This window comes from Pseudophryne corroboree, chromosome 1 (assembly GCF_028390025.1).
Source record: "Pseudophryne corroboree isolate aPseCor3 chromosome 1, aPseCor3.hap2, whole genome shotgun sequence".
Lineage (NCBI taxonomy): Eukaryota > Metazoa > Chordata > Amphibia > Anura > Myobatrachidae > Pseudophryne > Pseudophryne corroboree.
This window is the reverse complement of record NC_086444.1, coordinates 40,884,153-40,904,298: the sequence shown is the minus strand read 5'-3', so window position 1 is coordinate 40,904,298 and position 20,146 is coordinate 40,884,153. Positions and strand designations below refer to the sequence as shown.

Sequence of the window (20,146 nt, the reverse complement as noted above, 5' to 3'; positions counted from 1 at the left end):
AGGATACGGGGATTTTGAACTAAAATTACAATTTATGAATTTGGCTCCTGGTTCTTAATGATAATTTGTCAGAGAGGGTTCAGTTGGGTTTGGTATACGCCTGCCTTTGCAAAGCAACTGAAGATGTTGACCCCATAGGCCACGCTTGTCAACTCTCTGTCAGGGAGACTCCCTGAATAGCAGCAATCTCCCTGACTCCCTGAGGAGTCTACCAATCTCCCTGATTGCACCTTACCCCCATTATGTAGCTGTTATATACTTTAAAAAAAAAGAAATCAGAGCTATATACATTTAAACATACCAGGGCTGCCATCAGAAATTGTGGGGACTGGGACTGACAAAACAGACAGGGCACCCCCTCCAAGATTTTTTTTTTAATGCATTACTCCACCCCTTAGAATACTCCTCTCCGAAAGAAGCTCAGAGAGGAGAAGTGACCAGACACTTAGGGGGCTGAACATCCATGGGCATTTCAGGGGGTGGGGCAGGACTTCATTAGGCCCCATCCCCATCACGGTAAATGCTGTGAATCACAGATCTTTGAGGAAGGGGCAGGGCTAACAAAGACAACAATTAGTTATTTTAGCCCCACCCCCTCCATATATGGACCGCGATTCCCGGCATTATCCCCCTATCCTGCCCTCTTCACGAGGAAGCGAGCGGGATGCGGGAGGAGTGCCCACTCTTTCGGGGGGTGTGGGGGACTACCCAACAAACCGTGAGTTTCCTGCAACTTTCGGAAGAGTAGGTAAGTATGAATTAAAATGTATCATCAGTGCCATTTCCCTGCATTGGTTATAAGGCACAAAGATCCCTATGGTCATCCAGGTCACTTACATGTGCGTTCTTTCAGGTCCAAGATGTCGTTGTTGGCGCAGGCGAGCTCTCGTATGATCTGTTTATCGTCCGCGTTCTTGGCCAGCCAGCGGTCACACTGGAAGCGGAATGTCTTGTTCATGATTTCATCTTTCACGTCTATGAACTCCAGGTGCCACCCAGGTCCGATGCCTAGAAAGGGAGTGATGTTCTCAGGTGTGGTGTGGTATTATCAACATACATATACTACTCCCCAAGGTCACCCTCCCAGACACATCCACCCACCGCACGGCCACTGACGAATGCCAATCTGTACAGGGAACAATACCTTAGATTTCTCTCTCGTTATTTCTGTTCTGCACTGGAAACTAAATGTGAGAATATTTTCTCCTTTAGGTTCTAGATCTGAATATAGGACGTTTCTTGGAGAAACAATGGGGCATACTTACTAAAGTGCTGGTTTTTGGAAGTGGAGAAGTTTTGCTTCACATGTATCTAGCACCTTCTAGATAATAATAACTAGAATATGATTGGTTGCTATGGTCAATATCTCCACTTCTAAAAACCCGCACTTTAGTAAATATAACCCAATTAGTTTATTTGCAAAGAGTGGTCTTCAGAGGTTCCATCTGCTCCCCTCCATAGAAATCGTCGGCAAAGCTTTTGCACCTGCCAAAGTAGCTCCCTACCTGCGTCACGCAGCCGCCGTGGCCCGCCACCGCAACGGTCCAGACATGCCTGCCCGACCAACACTGTTCTAAGATGATTGGCACACCCCCTCCACCCCCGTGACCACCTCTGCCTGTCAATCAGGCAGAGGCGATCGCATCTCACTGGGGCTCACGAGGTGCGGACGCGCTGTACGGGCGCACTCCCCAAAGGGCTTCAGACTGCGATCGATGCCATTGCAATGATTGAGTCTGAATTAGGCCCTTGGCCTTACACTAAAGATAATAAGTATCCAAGTGCCATGGAGCCTATGAAACACTGAGAAAACAAGACGCAACACTCAAAAACATACGGGCAACCTTCCCATACCCCAACACAATATGAAAGATTCATTCTATTTGCATTAATGGTTGAGTTCAAGTCAAGTTTGCCCAATCAGATGCCGTCCTTCATCCGTCATCATCATCATTCACAATTTGCACCAGGGACAATGGATGGCCATCAGAAAGTTAATCTTTGATGGTTTCCTTTCCATCTATGATGCCATTGGTACTTACCATCGTTGGCATGAAACAAATGAATGGTTTCACCCAACGATGCACATCCCTGCTGAATCTATCATTGATGGCGGAGAACCACCAGTTCTCTACCAAAACCATCGACCAATGGTGGAAAGCCATCAATTGTTGGTAACCATCGATGGTTGATGGCCATCTCTATCATTGATTCAGTACCCACAGGTCAGGTCCCTCCAAGCAGATGCGATCACGTCTTTTCTGTGGCCAATTTGTTTATCCAGCGTCAGCATGTTACCTTCTAGTTTCCAATTGGTTCTTGGGCTTGTTACAACTTTATACAAGTGGATGGCAGTATCTCTGTGCATGCAGCATTGCAGATTGCCATGTGGAGGTCTGCTGGAGAACCTTTAGCGTCAATATACCACGGTTACTGATGTTTGTGAGACGCAAACCCCAAATGGCAAAGTGTAGATTTTACTATAAAGTCGTTGCCTCACAAACTCATTTACAGTATGCGACTATTTGTTGGTGAGAACCAGATGGCTTTCGGGAATTGTAATGAAAGCAGAGCTGGAGCTTTTTCTAAGCATGATGAGAACGCTAATATGCTCCGCTCTCCCAGTCTGGCCTACAATTAGTATTGCTCTGACAGACGCCGATTATTAAGATACAGCTGAAATGATCTCATTCCTGAGTTTTGGTAACACGTCGCTGCCTCTGTTCTTTATATCAAAGTAACCCCTTCTCGGCTGTGGGGGAGCAGCGGATTGCTTAAATGTTTAATCAAAGCAGCAGTTGAATGGAAATGTATTGGAAGTGTTAACTGTGGCAGCTGTCAGATTAACGTCTGTGTATTGGGCCTGATTCATGTTTGTAAGTAAAGCAGAAAAAAAGCAAGTAACTTTGTATCTGGAACAAACTATGGGGGTAATTCCGAGTTGATCGCAGCATCAAATTTGTTAGCAGTTGGGCAAAACCATTTGCACTGCAGGTGTGGCAGATATAACATGTGAAGAGAGAGTTAGATTTGGGTGGGGTGTGTTCAAACTGAAATCTAAATTGCAGTGTAAAAATAAAGCAGCCAGTATTTACCCTGAGTTGATCGGTCGCAATGCGAATGTAGCAGAGTTACACACGCTAAGCCGCCGCCTACTGGGAGTGTATCTTAGCTTCTTAAAAGTGCGACCGAAGTAATCGCAATATTGCGATCACAAACCTCGTAGCAGTTTTGGAGTAGCTTCAGACTTACTCTGCCTGTGTGATCAGTTCAGTGCTTGTCGTTCCTGGTTGACGTCACAAACACACCCAGCGTTCGCCCAGGCACTCCCACCGTTTCTCCGGCCACTCCTGCGTTTTTCCGGAAACGGTAGCGTTTTCAGCCACACGCCCCTGAAACGCCGTGTTTCCGCCCAGTAACACCCATTTCCTGTCAATCACATTACGATCGCCGGAGCGATGAAAAAGCCGTGAGTAAAAATACTTTCTACATAGCAAAGTTACTTGGCGCAGTCGCAGTGCGAACATTGCGCATGCGTACTAAGCGGATTTTCATTGCGATGCGATGAAAAATACCGAGCGAACAACTCGGAATGAGGGCCAATATAACCCACCCAAATCTAACTCTCTCTGCACATGTTATATCTGCCTCCCCTGCAGTGCACATGGTTTTACCCAACTGCTAACAAATTTGATGCTGCGATCAACTCTGAATTACCCCCTATGTTGCTATGCAAGGGGAGCAAATACAATTCTGCAAACACATTTTCTGTGCAGGGTAAATACTGGCTGCTTTTGCACGTAGCCCACACATTTTATGGATAATTTATTACACTGCAATTGAAATTTCAGTTTGAACACCAAATCTAACTCTCTGCACATGTTACATCTGCCCAACTGCAGTGCAACATGGTTTTGCCCAGTTGCTTGCTTTTTTGCTTTGCTTACAAACATGAATCAGGCAAAGAGGAACACATTCGGCAAGGATTGCAAATTCTGCTTTTCAGCAGAATTTGCAATCCTTTGACCGCCGCCCCCCTTCTGCGACCACACACTAATTGCGATTGAGCCGAAATTAGTGCGTGGTCACAGAAATGATGGAAGCCTCCTGCCGGCGCAGCCTGGCTGCGATGGCAGAAGGCCCACCACCATCTTTTTGATCGGTGGGGCGGCTGCGTGTGGCGTCACGCAGCCACCTTGATAGCGCCGCCGCCACGCTCCCGTTTGTAAGCTGCCGCCCCTGCAACGTTCCATCTCCGCCATGGAAACAGAGTGTTGCCGCCCCGTGAACGCCTCTCTGCCTGTCAATCAGGCAGAGGCGTTCGCAAATAATGCGGGTCACATGGGCAGGACGTAATTAGGCGCAGTGTTTGTAGGAGCTGAAGGAGAATTGCGTGGATATTTTGTTTGGTGTTTTGAACATGTTATAATACAATCAGACTTTCTATTGGACAACACCAGACCAGTTACCTATAATGCTGTTCTGTAATATGAGTTTAGAGGGTGTAGGGTGAGGTCTCGGTTTTGGTGACAGAGAATATCATAGGCAATTTCAGAGGGGTTACCGGTGTGAGCCCCCAAACCCCATCCATTCACTTATGTGAACAAACATATTACACCAGGTGGTAATAATGACGTAGACTGTTCTTCCAGCGTTTCCTTTTAGACTCGCTTTTGAGGAAAGGAAATACAGCGGCGATTCAAGTAGCAGCAAAGTTAAGTTGAAGCAGCACAGGTTATGTTTCTGTGTGTTTCGTACATGGGGGCTAAGTCAGACCTGTTCGCTCGCTAGAGGTTTTTTGCAGTCCTGCGTTCGCATAGTCACCGCCCACAGGGGAGTGTATTTTCGCTTTGCAAGTGTGCGAACGCATGTGCAGCCGAGCGGTACAAACAGATTTTGTGCAGCCCAGGACTTACTCAGCCATTGCGAACACTTCTGCCTATCCGGGACCGGAATTGACGTCAGGAACCCTTCCTGCAAACGCTTGGACACGCCTGCGTTTTTCCGGACACTCCCTGAAAACGGTCAGTTGACACCCACAAACGCCTTCTTCCTACCAATTTTCTTGCGAACGCCTGTGCGAATGGATCCTTCTCACAAACCCATCGCTTTGTACCTGTGCGACGCGCCTGCGCATTGTGCTGCATACGCATGCACAGTTTAGACCTGATTGCCCGCTGTATGAAAACGCAGCCTAGCGATCAGGTCTGAATTACCCCCATAATGTTTATTACCATCATTTCTGTTTTATGCACATAAACACAACATATGAGACTACACCGGAACTTTGCGGCTAACTGAAACACCGTAGGGATGGACATGGGGGCATCAAATTGGTCCATACTCACCGCCATCATTATATGCCTAACGCTGGCATGTAAATATCACTTTTAAGCCATTCGATGGTGCGCTTGTCCGCGTGTGCAGAATGGAGAGAGAGTTTGCGTACGCACAAAGGAGAATGCCGAAGAGGCAGCGATTCTCCCTGTGGCGTATTATGGCCCTCATTCCGAGTTGTTCGCTCGCAAGGCGATTTTAGCAGAGTTGCTCACGCTAAGCCGCCGCCTACTGGGAGTGAATCTTAGCATCTTAAAAATGCGAACGATGTATTCGCAATATTGCGATTACACACCTCGTAGCAGTTTCTGAGTAGCTTCAGACTTACTCGGCATCTGCGATCAGTTCAGTGCTTGTCGTTCCTGGTTTGACGTCACAAACACTCCCAGCGTTCGCCCAGACACTCCTCCGTTTCTCCGGCCACTCCTGCGTTTTTTCCGGAAACGGTAGCGTTTTTTGCCACACGCCCATAAAACGGACTGTTTCCGCCCAGTAACACCCATTTCCTGTCAATCACATTACGATCGCCAGAACGATGAAAAAGCTGTGAGTAAAATTACTAAGTACATAGCAAATTTACTTGGCGCAGTCGCAGTGCGAACATTGCGCATGCGCATTAAGCGGAAAATCGCTGCGATGCGAAGATTTTTACCGAGCGAACAACTCGGAATGAGGGCCTATATCCCCACACATTAGGAGGAGAAGCTGGAGGGTGTCAATGATCACAATCATGCTATCAAATTGCAAAACCATAGCCACTGGGTGTAATGAAAACATTGATGGTTGTGAACCGTTGGTTATCGATTACTCTTGGCGAACTCAGACGCACAATCGCTCCCGTTGGAGGCCATACACTGGGGCTAGAGCAAGTTTCCATGGTGCAATCGATGGTTGTGTCTGAAGACACACCTAGGTACAGTATAAAGATGGGGGGAACCTGTTTTATGTTCAAGATCTGAACAAGACGTATCACAACTGCCAAACTATACTCCTCCTCCTGATCACTCGTCTCCTTGGGGTCTAATAATGGCCTCATGGGAGTTCTCTGAATATGGATATACTGTATAAAGAGATATTCCCAGGCAATGGGGGACAACATCATATTGAATGGGGAGATTCACATTCTCTATAGGGGTATTGGTTATCCCGGGGTTGGGATGCCGGCAGTCAAAATACTGACAGCGGCATTCTGACACTCAGGATCCCGACACCAAGGTGGTAAGTAGACTAGCCCTAATCCCAAACCCCCCCAACCCTAACCCTCCTTACCCTCAGCCTGACCCTAACTGTCTCCGGGGGGCCTAACCCTAAAGCCTCCCTCCCCCACAGCCTAACCCTAACCACCCTCCCTGCAGCCTAACCCTAACCTCCCTCCCCCACAGCCTAACCCTAACCTCCCTCTCCCACAGCCTAACCCTAACCTCCCTCCCGCACAGCCTAACCCTAACCACCCTCCCCGCAGCCTAACCCTAACCTCCCTCCCCCACAGACTAACCCTAACCACCCTCCCCGCAGCCTAACCCTAACCACCCTCCCCGCAGCCTAACCCTAACCACCCTCCCTGCAGCCTAACCCTAACCTCCCTCCCCCACAGCCTAACCCTAACCTCCCTCTCCCACAGCCTAACCCTAACCTCCCTCCCGCACAGCCTAACCCTAACCACCCTCCCCGCAGCCTAACCCTAACCTCCCTCCCCCACAGCCTAACCCTAACCACCCTCCCCGCAGCCTAACCCTAACCTCCCTCCCACACAGCCTAACCCTAACCAGCCTCTCCGCAGCCTAACCCTAACCTCCCTCCCCCACAGCCTAACCCTAACCACCCTCCCCGCAGCCTAACCCTACCCTCCCTCCTCCACAGCCTAACCCTAATCACCCTCTCCGCAGCCTAACCCTAACCTCCCTCCCCCACAGCCTAACCCTAACCACCCTCCCCGCAGCCTAACCCTAACCTCCCTCCCCCACAGCCTAACTCTAACCTCCCTCCCTGCAGCCTAACCCTAACCTCCCTCCCCCACAGCCTAACCCTAACCACCCTCCCTGCAGCCTAACCCTAACCTCCCTCCCCCACAGCCTAACCCTAACCACCCTCCCTGCAGCCTAACCCTAACCTCCCTCCCCCACAGCCTAACCCTAACTACCCTCCCCGCAGCCTAACCCTACCCTCCCTCCCCCACAGCCTAACGCTAACCAACCTCCCCGCAGGCTAACCCTAACCTCCCTTCCCCACAGCCTAACCCTAACCACCCTCCCCTGCAGCCTAACGCTAACCTCCCTCCCCCACAGCCTAACCCTAACCACCCTCCCCGCAGCCTAACCCTACCCTCCCTCCCCCACAGCCTAACCCTAACTGTCTCCGGGGGGCCTAACCCTAAAGCCTCCCTCCCCCACAGCCTAACCCTAACCACCCTCCCTGCAGCCTAACCCTAACCTCCCTCCCCCACAGCCTAACCCTAACCTCCCTCTCCCACAGCCTAACCCTAACCTCCCTCCCGCACAGCCTAACCCTAACCACCCTCCCCGCAGCCTAACCCTAACCTCCCTCCCCCACAGCCTAACCCTAACCACCCTCCCCGCAGCCTAACCCTAACCACCCTCCCTGCAGCCTAACCCTAACCTCCCTCCCCCACAGCCTAACCCTAACCTCCCTCTCCCACAGCCTAACCCTAACCTCCCTCCCGCACAGCCTAACCCTAACCACCCTCCCCGCAGCCTAACCCTAACCTCCCTCCCCCACAGCCTAACCCTAACCACCCTCCCCGCAGCCTAACCCTAACCTCCCTCCCCCACAGCCTAACCCTAACCAGCCTCCCCGCAGCCTAACCCTAACCTCCCTCCCCCACAGCCTAACCCTAACCACCCTCCCCGCAGCCTAACCCTACCCTCCCTCCTCCACAGCCTAACCCTAATCACCCTCTCCGCAGCCTAACCCTAACCTTCCTCCCCCACAGCCTAACCCTAACCACCCTCCCCGCAGCCTAACCCTAACCTCCCTCCCCCACAGCCTAACCCTAACCTCCCTCCCTGCAGCCTAACCCTAACCTCCCTCCCCCACAGCCTAACCCTAACCACCCTCCCTGCAGCCTAACCCTAACCTCCCTCCCCCACAGCCTAACCCTAACCACCCTCCCTGCAGCCTAACCCTAACCTCCCTCCCCCACAGCCTAACCCTAACTACCCTCCCCGCAGCCTAACCCTACCCTCCCTCCCCCACAGCCTAACGCTAACCAACCTCCCCGCAGCCTATCCCTAACCTCCCTTCCCCACAGCCTAACCCTAACCACCCTCCCCTGCAGCCTAACGCTAACCTCCCTCCCCCACAGCCTAACCCTAACCACCCTCCCCGCAGCCTAACCCTACCCTCCCTCCCCCACAGCCTAACCCTAACCACCCTCCCCGCAGCCTAACCCTAATCTCCCTCCCCCACAGCCTAACCCTAACCACCCTCCATGCAGCCTAACCCTAACCTCCCTCCCCCACAGCCTAACCCTAACCACCCTCCCTGCAGCCTAACCCTAACCTCCCTCCCCCACAGCCTAACCCTAACTACCCTCCCCGCAGCCTAATCCTACCCTCCCTCCCCCACAGCCTAACCCTAACCTCCCTCCCTCACAGCCTAACCCTAACCACCATCCCTGCAGCCTAACCCTAACCACCCTCTCCCACAGCCTAACCCTAACCACCCTCCCCGTAGCCTAACCCTAACCTCCCTCCCCGCAGCCTAACCCTAACCACCCTCCCCGCAGCCTAACCCTAACCACCCTCCCCGCAGCCTAACCCTAACCTCCCTCCCCCACAGCCTAACCCTAACCCCTCCTCCCCGCAGCCTAACCTCCCTCCCCTACAGCCAAACCCTAACCACCCTCCCCCACAGCCTAACCCTAACCTGCCTCCCCCACAGCCTAACCCTAACCACCCTCCCCGCAGCCTAACCCTAACCACCCTCCCCCACAGCCTAAACCTAACCACCCTCCCCCACAGCCTAACATAACCGGTGGTGCCTAACCCTTCCTCCCCACGGCCTAACCCTAACTTTTCCCCTTCCCCGCTGCCTAACCCTAACCCTCCCCTTGCAGCCTACACTTACCCCCCCTTTCCCACGGTTTACCAGTGCAGAGTGGTGGCATACCTCGGTCAGAATCCCGGCGCTGGCATTTCAATCCATGTTGGGATCCAGGCGTCGGCATTCCGGACAGTGTCGGTATTCCGAGTGCCAGGATCCCAAACACCGGGATCCTGACCGGATCCCCTCTATTGGTTCCCCAGATAGGCCTCATGCAGGTGGAACGCCCCAGGATAATAATATTAGGGATTGAACAGAAATGTAATGGGTGTCGGTTTTGTCTGACAGTCGTCTGGGCTCAGTTAGTAAATCAGGAGAAGCTGGGAAGTGAAGACGGGCTGCTGCAGGTTCTGGTGAATGGCCAGCTGCCGCTGACAGACCATGGCACACCGTATAGCCTGTCAGATGGAACGGAGCCAATTACTTGCATGAAGAGGCCGCTCTCTGGGAAGGCAGAGGACTGACTGGAACATAGATCAGATCCGCATAAAGCAGGCCTGACAGGCTTCACTAACTAGGCGAGGAAGAGGAGGAAGAATTGCCCCTGACAAACACTGCACCGGGAGAGGGTAAGTTGGGAGAACCCTGAGTACTTGTACAGGAGCCTCAAAACAGAGAAAGGATATAGGTAGGTCACTCCAAAGGTGAAATAATCAGTCCCAACCAGGGAAACTATATGTACAGTACCATGAGGTGCTCCCATGAGAGTAAAACGGAGTATAAGAAACACTAGAGAAATGTATGTTATTTGTAGGTAGGGATGGCCATCGACCATCGATGATTCTAAATCATTGATGGTCTATCTCTGATGGTAACTACTTTTATCATCGATGGGGGAGAACCAGATGGTTTCCCGCCATCGATGGTAAGAAACTACTGAATATTTTTATTTTTTTTCTCCCTAGGGTGTTGGGGACACGGAGCATAGCTCCACCCCCGACACATGTGAAGCCACGCCCCCAGGTCCTGATTGGTCCGCACTGTGCTTAATACTAAAGTAGGACTGACCATCAATGGCTGAAACCATCAATGGTTACATTACAGATGGCTTCCCACCATCGAGGTTATCCATTAATGGTACCATTAATGGCAACCATCGATGGATAACCCACCGATGGCCATCCCTATTTGTAGGTGTGTGTTTCACTGACATTTACTCTCATTTTTATACTAATTATTATCCAACAAAAGTTTTATTTATTTATTCGGTAGGATCAAATAAGTTTTGAGATAAAAATATGGTTAAAAAAAGGGCAGACTAGATGGGCCAAGTGGTTCTTATCAGCCGTCACATTCTATGTTTCTATGTTAGTACCCCAGGCAAGAGAGCACTTTTCTATTACTGAGTGACCCTCAGAATGTTGCCATGCAGGGCTACCATCAGAAATTACGGGGCCCGGGACTGGCAAAATAGGCAGGGCCCCCCCCCCGCCCCCCCCCCAAAAAATAATAATAATAATAATAATAATTAAATAATTATATAAAATATGATATATATATATATATATATATATATATATATATATATATGTGTATAATTAAAAAAAATGTGTCCCCAGCACAATATTATGCACTACGCTATAATGCCCCAGTACCTGCTCATTGGGGTACTTATGGTTCTCCTCCCTGCAGCTGCTGCTGGAGTCGCTGCAGACTGTTCGGCAGCCTGTTTCATGTGAAACTATAGAAAAGGTCCCTTCCAAAATGGCCGCCGCCTCGAAGGAGACAGTTATTTAAGAAACTAGAGCTTCCTCTAGTATCTTTAATAACTGTCTCCTCTGAGGCGGCGGTCATCTTGAGAAGGACTTTTCAATAGCTTGCAGGAGCCGGGCAGCGGCGGTGGCAGGACGGGCGGCGGAGGCAGGAGGACGGATGGTGGCGGGCGGCGGGCAGCAGCATGAGCATCCTGGGCCCTCACCTTTCTGTTAGAGAGTCCGGGCCCGGGACAGCTGTGCCCGCAGCACCCCCCTGATGGCGGGCCTGTTGCCATGTGCACAATGTGGAGCCGCTGCAGACACCAGGACCAGGTAAGTGACCGCTGGGCCACTCGGGACGTTAGGTCGACATTCTATCATATAGACCTGGTGCATGTCGACCAAATATACCTCACTCATTTCAAAGACTGTGCCAGATAAATGACAGTTAGAAGATGATGACTGTGTTGTTGAACTTCTCCACTTTATCTTTCTCCAAGGCTTGATACATCTCCCCATCTATGTGAGAAGCAGCTGAGATACGTCCCACTCAAAATCAAACCTAACTGCTCCAAGTTGTACGTGAAAGGCTGAAACGCATGTGCAGCTTTCCAGGGGTTGCAAGAACCATTCCCATCCAGAATTGCATGCAACTGAGGATCAGGCCTTTCATTTGTCCCCATATGTAGGTGGCCCCTCAGTCCAATCACTTCCAGCGGGATCCGGTCGGGATCTCGGCAGCCGAAATACCAACGCTGGATTCCCGGCATTGCTGGAAATACCGGCGCCGGCATCCAGACTGCCAGAATCCCGAACAAGTGTTTGCCGGACCGCTTGAGAGGTATGCCGCGGGGGGAAGAGGGGGGGGGGGGGGTTAGGTTTATGCTGCGGAGAAAGGGTTAGGTTGCAGGGGTGGGAGGGTTAGGTTGCAGGGAGGGGAGGGGGTTAGGGTCGGGCACTCGCAGGGAGGGTTAGGGTTAGGCTATGGGGTAGAGTTAGGTTTAGACTGCGGGTGGGAGCGGGGATTAGGTTTAGGCACCCCACGGGGAGGATTAAGGTTAGGCTGTGTGGGTGTGGGGGGGAGGGGGGTGCTAGGTTCTGCCTACAGGAAGGGAGGGTTAGGGTTAGAGGGGCATTGGGTAAAGGGTGGTATACTTACCTTGCCCCTGTCGGGATTCTCATCATCGGGATGCCGCGGTCGGTATTTTGACCGCCGGCATTCTGAATGCTGCTATATCAAACCGAACCACTTCCACCATCACTGGATTCTGACAAGTGCAGAGCACCCTACAATGCGTCTCAATGCCAGGCCTGTGGCAGAATGTGCTGGGCGGATGTTATGCAGGTTATGGGGTTATGTTACCTACCCTGGGATAATCTGTATTTCTCAGCGCGCGGACACTTACCTGAGTTGTCGTGCCAGACCCGCACTTTGCAGAGGTCCCCTAAGCTCAGGATTTCTGGAAAGCGGAAAGTGTCCATCTGATTCCTCTCAAATTTGTTGGAGTTATTGGACTGTTTCAGGGCGAGGGTGCCCGTGTCCCCGTTCTCGCCAAAGATTATTATGAAGACGTTGGCATCGGTGCCCGCACCTGCGACACAACAACAGCGCGTCCTTATATTGTCAGTGTATGGAACAATTGCCTCTGTACAGTAAATGTTACCCACCAGCTAATAACAAAGATATCACATAGAGGGTCAACGGTAATAGGTAGCGGTTTTCCGAAAGCGCAGAGATTCCTGCGAGATGGCAGTTTAAAGCGGCAATATTTATTCAGGCAGAAGCAGGCTGGGTTTACCTCAGGAAAAATTGCTGTTGTAAATGTGACAATAACCAGCAGGAATCCCGGCACTTTCAAAAACCTGCCACATATTCCATTTGGCCCATAATGTGCTCAGTAAAAGGGGAATATATCTTATTTCACTTTCAAAATGTTTTTCAACAAAGGTCAGGGGTCTCCTTTTATCTTTTTTTAGGCACATGGCTGCATGAGATTATTAATATGTTACTGCGTCTCCGTACAAACATAGGGGGCAATTCAGACCTGATCGCTGGGCAGTGATTTTTGCACTGCTGATATCAGATAATCGCCGCCTACGGGGGGAGTGTATTTTCGCTGTACAAGTGTGCGATCACATGTGTAGCCGAGCGGTACAAACAGATCTTGTGCAGTCTCTGCGCAGCCCAGGACTTACTCAGCCGCTGTGATCACATCAGCCTGTCCGGGACTGGAATTGACGTCAGGAACCCTCCCTGCAAACGCCTGGACACGCCTGCGTTTTTCCAAGCACTCCCTGAAAACGGTCAGTTGCCACCCACAAACGCCTTCTCCCTGTCAATCTCCTTGTGAACGCCCCTGCGAATGGATTCTTTGCACAAATCCATCGCTGAGTGGCGATCCGCTTTGTACCTGTGCAATGCGCCTGCGCACTGCGGTGCATACGCATGTGCAGTTTAGACCTGATCGCCCGCTGTGCGAAAACGCAGCTTAGCGATCTGGTCAGAATTACCCCCCATGTGCACTGCAGGTGGGGTAGATGTAACATGTGCAGAGAGAGTTAGATTTGGGTGGGGTGTGTTCAAGGTTAAATCTAAATTGCAGTGTAAAAATAAAGCAGCCAGTATTTACCCTGCACCCAAATCTAACTCTCTCTGCACATGTTACATCTGCCCTACCTGCAGTGCACGTGGGGGGTCATTCAGACTGGATCGCTGCAGATGCAGGGATCGCATTCTGAATTGCTATGCGCAGTGCTATCAGCATCTCACTGGTGCGATCGCCTCTGCCTGATTGACAGGCAGAGGCGGTTGCGGGGTGGGAGGGGGCGTGCCAACGGCGTTAGAACGCCGATGGCGGGGCACAGTCTGACAACGGGGCGTGTCCGGACCGTTGGGGGGGGGGGGGGTCGGTGCTCCACTGCGTCTGACATCGCCGCTGCGTGCAACTCACAGGCCTATAGGATTAATACTCTTATGCACACAGAAGTGCAGCTTGTACACATTTGTTGATACGTATACGCTATTTTGTTGCTTTATAACATGCGGTCTCGTTATAATTCCTCATTTAATACGCATTTCGCCTACTCTCGTGTCTGACAGCAACATTGCGTTGTGAGGTGAAGAGAGGATGGAGCCTATTACATCTTGGTTACGCCCTTGATGACCACGATGAGCACCTAACGCCCAGAAGGCATTGTGCGGTCAAGGACGAACCTGTGGCATCGCTGGTCTTCACTTGTATCGTGTACGTCGTGGTCTCCACCATTTCTTCGTCATCCTCCACGGCAGGCATCTCGCAGGACAGTGTCCTCTTCTCGCCCTTGGTCTTGGACAGCCAGTCTTCATAGGTAAAGGACGTCTCCTCCTCCGTCACTGTGTTTTTCAGTATAATCTGTCCATAACGCACAACACATTTTAGAACGTTGCACTAAGGTCACAAGTATGGATGAGTGACGTCAAAGTTGATGAGCCGACATAAAGTGTCGAAAGCAAAAGTCACAACTCAACAGAGAAGATGTAATAATGTACTGGTACCAATCAATCAGCTCCTAACTGTCATTTTTCAAACCCAGCCTGTAACATGGACGTTAGGAGCTGATTGGCTGGCACTTTATCTCTCTCCACTTTATCTCAACCCAAGGCTTGGTACTTCTCCCCCAATGGGACAACATTCAAGTAAATATACATGACTCTCGTTGCCTATTGTACATTAATCACACTTTATTGATCAGCGAAATACATACGTGGATTATTTTTCTTTTACCTTTTCAAGAAACCATTCAGGACGACTTCCCTTCCCGTCTATGGAGATTCTCATCTTCTTGAGTGGCGCGATGTCAGCGATTTCCATAATAAATGTGTCCCTCTGACCTCTCTCAAACCTGCAGGCAGCCATGGACATAAACCTTTGAATACAGGACCACTAAGGGGACCAACCAAAGCCCAATTCTGACCCCATGGGGCACTGGCCAAGATTAATTTGTAAAAAAAAACAAAAAAACTAAAAATGGGTTGTGGTAATCTGGGGGTATATTTACTAAAGGCCGATTTTGTTTGTTTTTGTTCAATGTTAGATGGATTTTTATTGATGTTGGAATCCAGGGTTAAAACACACATTTACTAACATTTAAAAATGAATATAAAAAAATCATCTCCCCAACATCAATTGAAATCGATCTAACATCGAACAAAAACAAACAAAATCGACCTTTAGTAAATATACCCACATGGTCTTAGGCGGAAGCCTGGGTTGCCTAATGGATGATCAGGCTATAGCTCACTCACATCCATCTCTGTCTTGGATTATGCCTAGAAAGATGGATCACAGAGGGCCCAATGGTTTACGTACAAATACGATGTTTGGGGGTCTTGTTATGTCACTTGCAGCCCCATCAGCTGAATTATACTTGGAGGGAATCGCTTCCTTGCGGCTGTGCCATTCCGTCCAAACATGAATCGGACCCGCAGTGTGCTTTTTCCATAGGGATCAATAATCCCTAGAATCAGCGTCTCTCTTCAATTTACTAAAGTTCTATAAAGTAGAGGTCTACTTGCACCTCCACACTTTTTATACCTTCAAAAAAAGTCCACCAGACATCTACCAATCACAGAAGACATTAATGTTTGCATTGTTTAGCACTCACTCGATGGTTTCTGTGTGGGTGAGATGAATCGATAGAAGAGCCATTTTCAAAATCGCCACAAAATCTAACAAAATAATCTTGTTGGTTTCATTCACTTGAGATTGCATGAAAACCATTGAATTACATTTCCCATTAATTTCAACGGGCAATTCATTCCAATGGACACAACCCATAGAAATGCATGCTGAATGAAATGAATGGAAAAATCCTCCATTAAACAAGTATTCTTTTTTTCCTTTACAGTTTACAATATATAAAAAAAAATGAAATATTACTGAATTACTACAGTTTGTCAGTCAGCCAGGGCACACTGGAATAGTTTCACAATAGTATTGATTTTTATTGCTTTGCTGCTGTTATTATATTTGTCAATACCTGCTAAGCCAATCACAAGCAGCCAATATGTAAGCACTGCTAAGGATTGCCCGAGCTTTTCCCATTTATTTCCATGGGCAAAGAATGTCAATGGGCTTTCTGCTTCAATAAAAAATGCATTGCCTATCTAAATGAGACTGGAGAGTTTGAGGAAGGAACTAACATTTTGTGTCAATTTTTCCTGCTGAAAATAATCTCTTACACGGACAGGGCCGTTTCTTGGGGCAGGCGAGCAGTGCAACCGCACTGGGTGCCCGCAGCGGCACTAACTGTGGCTCCCTGCTTCCCCCTCCTATTTCTCCCCGAGTAACCCGCTCGGGGGGTGGAGTTTCACGGAATGACGCGGTTGCGTCGTTACGTCACGACGCAACCCCGTCACTCCGCGAAACTCCCCCCCCCCCCGAGCGGAGTACAGAGGGGGATCCAAGTTAGGAAGAGGGAAAGGCCGGCGCGAGGAGTGACTGCTGAGGCGGGCCGAAGACGAAGAGCGGTAATTGCCTCTGTAAGTATTCTCTCTCTGGGCCAGATGTACTAAGCTTGAAAAGTGATAAATATCACTGTGATAAAGCACCAGCCAATCGGCTCCTAACTGTAATTTTTCAAACACAGCCTGTGACATGGCAGTTAGGAGCCGATTGGCTGGTGCTTTATCACAGTGATATTTATCACTTTTCAGGCTTAGTACATCTCCCCCATTCTCTCTCTCAATGTGTAAAATGGGGACACCTGCCGTAATGTGTGAAATGGGGACTCTTGCCTGCTGTAGTCTGGGGATTTAATGTATCAAGGGCATTGCGGTGTGTGGCATAATATGGTGCAGGGGGCATTACTGTGTGGGGCTTAATATGGTAGAATTTTTTTTCCTGTGGTGGTCGTGATCTGTTGGAGCAGGGTCAAAAACTGGATTGTGAGGTAGTCTTTTCAGACGAGGCCATGCCCATTTAAATGAGGCCACACTCATTTAGATGAGGCCACGCCCCCCTTGTCGGGTGCGCGCGCAAGTTTTTTTTTTTATCTAGGTGTGGGGGGTGGGCACATTTTTTTATGTCATGGGGGGGCGAATTTTTAAATCTCGCACTGGGAGCCAAATTGGCTAGAAACAGCCCTGTACACGGATCACACTAATAGCAGTAATGACACTCAAGGTTCTAGAAACATATGACCAAAAGACTAAAAAGGACATTCATTGAAACAAAACAATACAAAATAAATAAAATAAATGCACTGGGCAATAAATTACTTTTCTGCAACATGTAAAATATTATTTCTGGGTAGATTTAGAGATTGTCCGCACTGTCTTGATGTATTGTGTCTGCAGTGGTTAGGATGGAGCTAAACGATCATGTCACTAATTAATTTATGCATGATGATCAATGTAATACTATGGAGCCAACCTCCTGCTCAACAGCCACACTCAACAATACCATCTTTCCTTTTCTGCATCAATTAGTTAATTAGTAAATAGTCCAAGATATTTACCGATCTCCACATTTTGGCAAAAGCATTTCCTCCGCGCTCCCGCCGGCTCCGTAACACGTCATATAAATATTAGCATCAGTTCCGCCATTGGGAACATCTCCGGTGACCACCGTGACTTCATAAAGAATCTGCAAAATTGGTAAAGGATATTTACTTCTGCCTGAGTGGGGCTCCTCCGACACCGACACATTCTGCAATGGGGGGAACCCACCTCTTACACTGGCCATTCACATACAGATTTGCTGAAGAACAATAATGAGATAACAAAGGCTTGTAGGTGCTCATTGTACCTTATGGCCGATAGTAATGGCACTTGCGTCCAGCATATTGAAGACCCGGGCGGTGAGGCCATCTCCTCGGTCTTTGGCAAACCAGCATTTGCACACGAAAGTGTACATAACCCCCTTTGTAGGCACATTGAGTTGTATTTCTTCCACCAGCCAGCAGCTCTCTGGAGTGGCCCCATCGTGGCCCAACTGGAAAAACACAAGGCGAAAATGTCAGATTGGCCATCAAGCTGATGAGACGGATTTAGAAGTACGCAGGATGCCAGACCTTCGCTGATTTCCATATACATTTGTTTTTTTAAATCAGCCTAAGAAAAGTTATCTCACCTCCATCCTCTTAATCTCTCCTACGTCCAGTCCCACCACAGAGAACTTCTCGACGGAGCCAGGAGCAAAGCCTTTCTTCCCCTTGGGAAGGTCCAACCATAGTCGGTTGGTCTTTATCTTCTGTGGGCCCATGATGATGACGTAAGCGCGGCTTTCGGTGCCGCCGTCCCGCTCCTGGCCCGTGGTGATGGTGACATGATAAGGGATCACTGGAAGAATGTTGTTACTTTTTAGAACTCTTGGTGGCACTAGAATCTATTTTACAGACTGAGAAAGATCATTTATAGATAAAGGCTTAATAAGAATAACGTCTAGTTATAAGACACACGTATCGATGTATTCCCACAAATCATACATAATAAACTCATGAGGCTGTAAGCATGTGCTATTATACAGGACACAGATGGCCCTAGCGTTTACAGCACGGGATAGAGGGGCTCGTTCCAGCATCTGTTACCATGCTGGTCTCACCGTACTCACCTGCATTGGTACAAATTCCGGCCCTATTTCCGGGAGTCCTCTCCCAGTGGCCACTGGAAATCACTTTCACTAGAGAATCGGGGCAGGACTTGGGATGGGAGCACTGGGAGATGACAATGTCTTCATTATCCCTGACACGTAGACCATCAGCCTTCCTCCCTCTCCCCGTCACCAATTTTGTTGCCGTCCCCAGCACCCTGTTGCCTTCCTTGGCACCCTCTGCTATCACCCATCACCCTACACCCTCTCTGTGAAACACTTTCCTCTGTCTTCCCCTAGTAACTATTATATATGCAGATAGTTTGTGACTTCTCAGGAGAAGTGATGGGTAGCTCCGTGAAGTCAAGGGATTTAATATCGCGTCTTGAGGCATAACAATTCACCCACTGTAGGGCGAGGATGAAAATCACACCATCATGCCGCAGTGTGAAGATGCAATTCACGTAATTATGCTGAGTTCCACCTTCTGCTTCTCAGCCTGGTCCAGGGAGACTGACAGATTGTCTTGGGAGTCCAGGAGATCACCCACTACTTAGAGTGTCCCCCGGACACTGCAAGAGTGTACGTACACACAATGAATATGATTCAGAAGTCATGACCGCATCTCTGTATACAGACTTTATGCTAATGCGGCATAAGGTAGGTACAACAGGTTGAATGACTTACATTGCCCCTCATGTACTGATCCATCAACACTGCTTTTGCCCTTCACGTTAGCATTGTTATCCTGACTCTTCAGACTCAGCGAGGAACCCCAAAAACTTTTTGATGAGCTGCCCAGACTAGTCCGCTCTCCATCGTATTCCTGAAAGACACAAAGACAGGAAAGACATGGGTGTACTATACACTATGTTCTATTATAGAATTAGTTATCTATCTCTTCTCAGAATTTTGGCTGAGATCAGTGTAGATGCTGATGTACGCTGTAAGGCTTAAAGGTGTCCCCAGCAGCGATGGACCAACGCCTGGTCCTCTGGCCAAGACGTCAGCTGTCTGAAGCCCGAGGTGCTATATGCCCCTGCTCTGAATCGGGACATAAATGTCCCCAGGCTGCGTACCTTTTCAAAAAGAATCCTCTCAATTCGCTTGTCTTCCTTCTTGGTGGAGAGCCAGCGCTCACAGAGAAAGAGGTAAGTCTCCTCGGTCACCTCGTTCAGGATCTCCACCCGCTCCAGGTACCAGTCAGCGTTTAGCAAAGTGTTATCGTGACGGATCTTAATCTTGTAGACGGTGCCTAGGTCCACAGCTTCAATGTTAAACTTGTCCACCTAGAGGTGATGAAATAACAGCCTTATATACACATATGGGTTTCTGCTGCCATGTTCTCTGGCTATCCTAACGTTGCCTCTTTTGCCATCCAAATGCTTATTCTCTCCTGATATAAATTCCTGATGATCCCTAATTAGTCTGGGCTGAGTGTTTTGGTACCTAGGCCACACAAAGCGGTGTCATGACTTTTAA

The 20,146-nt window shown here is 49.4% G+C and overlaps 1 protein-coding gene across 2 annotated transcripts in view; it reads right to left on the bottom strand.

Annotated features, from left to right (window-relative positions):
• LOXHD1 (lipoxygenase homology PLAT domains 1) overlaps positions 1-20,146 on the bottom strand; it is a 391,860-nt gene that overhangs the window by 29,182 nt on the left and 342,532 nt on the right. For both annotated transcript variants that reach the window (XM_063958520.1, XM_063958528.1), the window contains 9 exons: positions 19,744-19,953; positions 19,352-19,490; positions 18,206-18,414; positions 17,882-18,067; positions 17,592-17,719; positions 14,858-14,975; positions 14,308-14,485; positions 12,500-12,685; positions 838-1,008 (listed from right to left, as the gene is read on the bottom strand). In XM_063958520.1, coding sequence (XP_063814590.1) covers positions 838-1,008; positions 12,500-12,685; positions 14,308-14,485; positions 14,858-14,975; positions 17,592-17,719; positions 17,882-18,067; positions 18,206-18,414; positions 19,352-19,490; positions 19,744-19,953 — 1,525 coding nt within the window. The remainder of the gene's footprint in view (positions 1-837; positions 1,009-12,499; positions 12,686-14,307; positions 14,486-14,857; positions 14,976-17,591; positions 17,720-17,881; positions 18,068-18,205; positions 18,415-19,351; positions 19,491-19,743; positions 19,954-20,146) is intronic.